Source organism: Microtus ochrogaster, unplaced genomic scaffold (assembly GCF_000317375.1).
Source record: "Microtus ochrogaster isolate Prairie Vole_2 unplaced genomic scaffold, MicOch1.0 UNK8, whole genome shotgun sequence".
In the NCBI taxonomy this organism is placed as follows: domain Eukaryota; kingdom Metazoa; phylum Chordata; class Mammalia; order Rodentia; family Cricetidae; genus Microtus; species Microtus ochrogaster.
The window spans coordinates 4,946,391-4,953,540 of NW_004949106.1; the positions used below are offsets into that span (position 1 = coordinate 4,946,391).

General features: G+C 46.2%; 1 protein-coding gene across 1 annotated transcript in view; it reads left to right on the plus strand.

The window, feature by feature from the left end:
- Dnah7 (dynein axonemal heavy chain 7) overlaps positions 1-7,150 on the plus strand; it is a 195,148-nt gene that overhangs the window by 136,197 nt on the left and 51,801 nt on the right. The window contains exons 48-49 of the mRNA XM_013353465.2: positions 1,027-1,181; positions 6,481-6,671. Of these exons, the coding sequence (XP_013208919.1) occupies positions 1,027-1,181; positions 6,481-6,671 (346 nt within the window). The remainder of the gene's footprint in view (positions 1-1,026; positions 1,182-6,480; positions 6,672-7,150) is intronic.

Sequence of the window (7,150 nt, forward strand, 5' to 3'; positions counted from 1 at the left end):
AGAACAAGTAAGCAGCAAACAGAACACAGCATCCCCACCTGCCACTTCCCCGCCCCTCCCTGCCCCTCCCCATCCTCCTGCCCCTCCCTGCCCCTCCCCCTGGCTCTACTCCCCCCCCGTTCCCCCCCTCCCCATCTTGCTCGCCCCCCACTTCACACCCCCTGCCCCATCCCCCCACTCCACCTTGCCCCCCGCCCACCCGCAGGGATGAGCTCTCCCACGGTGTGAACTTGACCTTCAGAAAAACTCATTTCTGTGCACAGGAAGCCCAGTCACAAGGCAGGTGTACAATGATGTCATTAAATAGGCAGGTGTTTGAAACAAGGATGGGCCTGTGGTTGTGGTAACACTGTGGTGCTCGTAACTGTCATGCAACTTGATGGTGGAAAGCTATGCTGTTTTTTTTTTCTTAGATTATTACATCTTTTGTTTGTTTTTGAGACGGGGTTTCTCTGTGTATCTCTGGTTGTCCTGGAACTCACTCTGTAGACCAGGCTGGCCTCGAACTCACAGAGGTCCACCTGCCTCTGCCTCCCTGAGTGCTGGGATTAAAGGTGTGTGCCACCACCGCCCAGTAAGATCATTATTTCTTTACTGAAGAGAGCTAGAAATAGAGAAACTGACTGTAAATGGATCAAATTCTTTTTCTTTCTCTTATCCAGATGTCAGCACATAGGAACACACAGATGCTAAGAAGGCCACAGGATTAATTCAACATCAGCGCCTAGTGGGGAAATGGAGTTTCGCTGTAGCATATTGTGCAAGAGCAGCAAATGCTATGATTTTAACTTATTTGAGTTATGAATCATAAGCATATGATTTAAGGTTTAGAGACTTCAGCATCTCCAAAGGAGTGAAAGGATTTGTGTGTTAGCTTTGCGAAACAGCCTCTGTCGTTTTTCTGGCAGTGCGCCTACTTCAAGGAAAGAAAGGAAGATATTACTAACAAGGTTAAGCTCGCGGTCATGTGGGCTGTGCAGAGACCGGTTATGGCCTGAACCAGATTCTCTCTCTCCGCTCCTCCAGGAATGCGAGAAGGTGGCCTCTGATGATAGACCCTCAAGGCCAGGCCAATAAGTGGATCAAGAACATGGAGAAAAGCAACAGCCTTCAGCTAATTAAGCTCAACGACCCCGACTATGTCAGGACCCTGGAGAACTGCATCCAGTTCGGCACGCCCGGTACGTGGCTGAGTCGCAAGCGCGCATGCGTGGAAATGCCTGGGCGGGGCCACGGTCAGCACGCAAACGTCTGTCAGGCTTGCTGTTAAATGATGACTTTGCTGGTCTCGTCATTTATATTGATAATCAAAGAAAACGTGAGGACCACCCCCAGACAGTTAACCCCTGGAAGGCAAGGCAGTTTCCTTTGTGACGAAGTACTTTTGTGGCGCGCCTCTAATTCAGATGTTTCCGTTGTTGTCTGCCATTTGCTTTCCTTCAGCTTTCATTATTAATATTTGGCAGCTTTAAAAGCCCATTTAATATTAATAATTCCAATCCTATTTTAATGCAACAGTAGCTCCACTTTCTGTTCCTTCTTGAACTATGCTACAAAAGTGGCGGGGAAAGCAACCGGGTTTTGCAGGCCTCGCTAGTGTCTGATATTCACGATGGAGAGATTAGAGAGATGGTGGGATTGCTTTAAATCAAGGTCTTATGCAGGCGTCATACCTGGCAACACGAAGCCCAGGATGCTTGTGATCTGAGCTAACTGGGGTCCTGCTTCAAGACGGTGTAACTTACCCAATTTAGCCAAATACGGACAACCACTTCTGAAGCTATAGCATATGCAACTCGAGGAACAGTTAGCTCATCAGGTCCCTTTTGCAGTAAGAGCTGTGTAGCTGTAAGAGTCATCATAAGCATGCCAGCCATCCGATAACACCCATGTTTCCATGGTAACAAACCGCTTGCTTTCAAACTTTAATTCTGATTTTAGGATCTTAGTATAAGCATGGAAGAAAGAAATCTAACTCTATTTCTAAGGCTTTGTATCTATGGAACGGAGCACAGACACGCTCACCCACATGGTCTTTCATTCAGTTGCTACCCTTGCATTTTCAAATATTTTAAATTGACACCCAAAATTGTACACATTCATGATGTGCCGTGTAATGTTTATATGCACACCTTCTGTCAAATCATGGAAAACATACTTAGACCCTCAAACATTTATCATTTCCATATGGGAAAAAATTCAAATTCCTTTCTCAGTCTTTAGAAAAGTGTACAGTACTTTATCTATAGTTACCCTACTAGGAAACAGAGTAACTTGTATCTATGGTGTTGTATGTGACGTAGGAGCTACACAAAAAGAGCCCATAATCTCTACTCTCAAATAAACTGCTTGTGTGATGTCAGAACCATCCATGTATTGCTGTAATAAAAACAGAAGGCGAGCATCTCTCCCGTAAGGACCAGTGACCATGGTGGGTAGGGCCCTTGGTTCTGGATTCAGAGCGTCTGCCTCCGCCATTCAGTGTTTGGATCATTACCTCAGTTTCTCCACCTGCACACCAGCTATGTAGTGTGAAGGAGACATCACTGACTTACTATGTATTGTAGAGTTAGTCTCTGGTGACGGTTACCACTCGGTCCCTAGGCTTTCGTTGGTGGTGTAGCTCATGTCAGTGTGCTGAGCGTCACACCTGGGGCTTTGAAAGACTCGGCCCACGCTGTGCTGTGCTGTGCTGGCTTTGAGCATGTGACCAGTGGCTTATTTGTAACGTCTTAAAACGTAACGAGGAAGCCACAGGTGATGCCTCTATGAATTCAGGAAGATCAGGGAGGATTTCTAGAAGGGATCATCACCTTAAATTCTCCAAGCAACGTAAATGACTTAACATGGATGTTGAAATGTTTGGTATGATAAGGACAAGTGATGGGGTTTCCACCGTCTGGTTGGCGTTCTTGACACTTCTCTGATCTGAGACGTCTATTCTGATGTTTAATCCCGTTAACTATAGAGCAGAACAGGTAATGGAGGTGAACTCTGCTGGTTTAAAATTCTGCATCCCAATCATGGGAGAGAAAGCTGCTTTGGGTGTCTTGAGCAACATCCGTGAGCTGCAATAGGAGAGAACAGAGACCCTAAGATCGTGGTGCATGGGGGCGGGGAGTAAACAGATGGCACAAACACTTAGAGATGTTTATTGTACACAGGGCACTGGGGTTTAGATGTGTTTGTTACTCCTAATTTCAGCCACAGAAACCCACTTCAGTTTCTTAAGAAGTCAGATAAGCGCTAGAGAAAGCTCAGTGGTTTAGCCAGAAGTACATGCCCACAAAGAACTCCCAGCTTTTCTGCCTCTGGCTAATTTAAAAACACACACACACACACACACACACACACACACACACACACACACACCTTCTAATATTAAACATCAGAAAGAAGTGAAAAGTTTCAGTTCTCCTAGAAAGGTGGTAAGCTCTGTCTATTTATACTTAACCATCAAGTCAAAGTTTGAAAACCTAAGTGGTTAGAGTTCTTTCCACTGAGCAGTTATCTATAGATACTATTCAGGGACGGTGGCTTCGGATCCCTTGTTCTTCACAGGCAGCCTGGGTGGAGAGGCAAAGGGCTTTGCCAACCTCATCCACCTACCTCCACTTCAACAAGAGCCACGTGCCTCTCTTCTTCTTCTTTTTATAACTGAGTTTTCTTTTTAATCTTCTTTGGAGGAAAATAAAAAAGATTCTGCTATTTAAAAAGTTTTACAGCCAGTGCTCTTGGAAGTCAAGGTGTAACTGCACCTATATATACTGTCTCAACCAGTAAACTATATATAGTGTGTTAACCATATAAACATTGCTAATAAAGTATACACAGTATGTTAACCATTGCCGAGAAAGAACTCCATCGGTATAGACAATCTGTTGAAACTGCATCATATCTGGGCCTCCCTGATTTTCCTGTCTCGACTGCCAGTGTTTCCTTGTCATTCCCCTTTGGGTCAAGGCTTCCAAACGACTTTGTAGTTTTTTGCTTATTTATTCGTCCCACTGATAGACATGTAATAGCCATGGACGAAGCATTGTGGCGGGTGGGGGGCATTGTTAATCGGAATGGACGAGGCAGACCTGGTCTCTGCTTGCATGCAGAGGCAGACAGAGGTGTGGGTGGAGAGAGAGGTGGAAGGATCAACACATGGGACAGGAAGCCCTTCAGATAATGTGGCACCATTTTCCTGTCTCCTGAATCCTCTTCTCTCCGTCTAATAGATCTTTCAAAGTTTATCTTCCCAGGGGCACTGTAAATACATTGCCGGCTGGAAAGTGTTCCCTGAGGCTACTGTGTCAGAAGCGTGGCCCTCGGGCTGTGGTGCTGTTGAGAACATAACTCACCAATGATTAATCCATGGAAGAGTTCATAGATTAGTGAGCCACTTAGAGAAGGGGGACAGCGGTGGGAAGTAGGTGGCGTGGCTTTGAAGAATGCATTTTTGTTTTGACCCCTTGTTGGCCCTCTCTCTCTACTGTCTGATTGCCATGAGGCAAGCAACTTTCCAATGCCAAATGCCCCTGCCATGGTGTTTACCTTGCCACAGACCCACAGGAAAATGTGGACATGGCATTGGTCACCCTCAAGGGATACTCTCAAATGATGTTCCTTTCTTCCTGATGGGTCAAATATGGATAGGTATTGAAATACACTGGCCAAAGAGATCGAAGCTGCAGGTCGGGAAGAGAAAACTGCCAGAGTCTAAAGAGAACGAGGATTCCTCGTGACTCAGGCACGCTGTCCCTCTGTCCGTCCGTCCGTCCAGGGACTGCTTGAGGCTCCCTTTACATGAGTATGGGTCCTCTGTTGTTGACATTGTTATTATGAGGGCTTCTGGCCGAGCGGAACCTAATCGTAGATAACATTTGCTATTTACAGTCAAAGATGCTGCTGAAACACCTGCCCTGAGTGTCAGGTTTAATTGGACTTTGTACCTCTCAGTAAAAACAGCTGCGGTGCCAAGGATGGGCGTAACTGGCTTTTCCCAGCCGCCTCTCCTTGTCTGCATCGCTAAGTTGTGCTGCTGACAGGCCCTGCTTCTCAAGTTGTGGGGAGCTACAGTGAGAGCCTGCTGTCCAGCCCCTGTTCCTACTGTAACACTGTACCCAGGTCTGTCAGCCACCCAGAAAGGGGCCCCTGCAGCCCTGACGTCTCACCGCTTTCCAGGAAAGTGGTTTGCAGTGTGTCTTAAAGTGTCCCCAAAAGATCGGCTGTGAACTGGGCTTCTAGAACCACCAGCATGAGTAGAATCGGGAAAGGGGTTTTAGTCAAAGCAGCATTCACTGCGTCAGTGATGGTGGGAAAGTCTAACCTCGACCATGGAAAATTAGCACAGTCATTCGTCATGATATATTCATGTTATTTAACAATAAGAATAAATAGTGTGAGCAGAAAGAGAAAATAAGGCCATAGAAGTTACCTGCTGCATCTCTGCTGGCCAAGATCCAAGCCGTGGAAGGGACTGGTGGGGAGGTAATTTCAGAAATTCCCCAGCCAGGCCCATCCAGGAAGGAAGAATATGCCTGCAAGCTCAATGCAAGTGTCTTGTCAGTCTGTCCGTCCTGAGGCTTCTCTTTCCAGCCCGGATTACCCCCGTCCCTTCAAGGGACACTGACAAGGCTCCTGGATTCGAGACGGACTGCCCCAGCAGCTTAAGTGACATCATATCAGCCTTTAACTTAGCTAAAGCACTCAACAGTCAGGGACCTTTTGTCTCTGGACCCTTTCTAGAACGGCATCAGAAGAAAATATTCTGAAATGCTTCATTTTACTTAGGGTGCTCCTTACATCTTAGAATAGAAAAATAATCCAAATAGAACATCCAAAGCAGCACTGCTCGAAAAATGAAAGAATAGCAATAGGTTTGCTAGTTTTAATAATACAGGGCAGTTTCGTTATAATATCATGCAACATAATTAGGACAGAAATTGATATTTGTTTCATCTCAAGTATGTGTAGAAAAATTGATAGAAATCATTTTTCGGCTAATTATGTTATATGAGGTTTTGCACCAACTTACATATGTCAGCCTAAGCTATTTAACAGAGGAGAGAAAGATAAAGAAAATCAGTTTAGAATTTGTTGCCCGATTTCTTTATAATGTCCTGTATTTTCCAGATGTTTTATAATATAGATGAGCTATTTTAGAATAAAAGGCCAGTAGACACTGAAATAGCTACAGAAATGCCTTTTCTCTGTCACTGTGCCTAGATACAGTGAGTCCCAGGCCAGGTGGGGCCCATCAGCCAGGCGTGTAGAAGGAGCTGGGAGGTAGGCGGCCATGCGGACCCTCTTGCTGGTCCTTCCTACTGGCAGGCAGTGTTTTTATGACTTCATTTCTCTGTATTCTTAGAAGATGAGGGTAACTTTCTAGGCCACTAGGAACAGGGCCATCTGGAGAGCTGAACAGAACTTGAGTCTTGAACGTTTACAGTCGGTACCTTAAGGATGACGGACTTTTTTTTCCGCCTCTAGTGTTGCTAGAAAATGTGGGCGAAGAACTGGACCCGATTCTGGAGCCGCTTCTGCTGAAGCAGACCTTCAAGCAGGGCGGGAGCACGTGCATCCGGCTTGGCGACGCCACGATCGAGTACGCTCCCGACTTCCGCTTCTACATCACCACCAAGCTGAGAAACCCGCATTACCTCCCTGAGACGTCGGTGAAGGCCAGTACCCTAAGTTAGCGTTTCCACGCCCCGCGCCTCCCGACCCCTGACCGTACTTTCCTCCCCAGCCATAGAAGGACATTTGGAATTTGCCCTTCTGTCCGCTTCCGAAATTTTGGGAGTAATCTCCAGATGTTGCTTTGTGGGTGCCTGAGAGTACCAAAGCCTCGAGTCTTGAGCATACTGCAATGGGACCATCGGAATCGGGCAGATTTTCACTGCCAAAAGCAGGTGTCCTTCTTGGTGCTAATTGTCAGAGCTGACGATTAGAAGCAGGACTCCATCCTTTTTTTCAGCCTGAGGATGCTGCTGCCGTCTGATTTTACAGAATTATTGAGAGGAATTATTTTTGACCAGTATTCTTTTTAAAATCCTGAACATTCTTGCAAAGGGTGACATTGAAGTGTTATTCAAGCACCACAATGACCATGACATTGCTCTGAGGCTGGGCTCCTGGGGCCTAGGGTCACTGTGATATT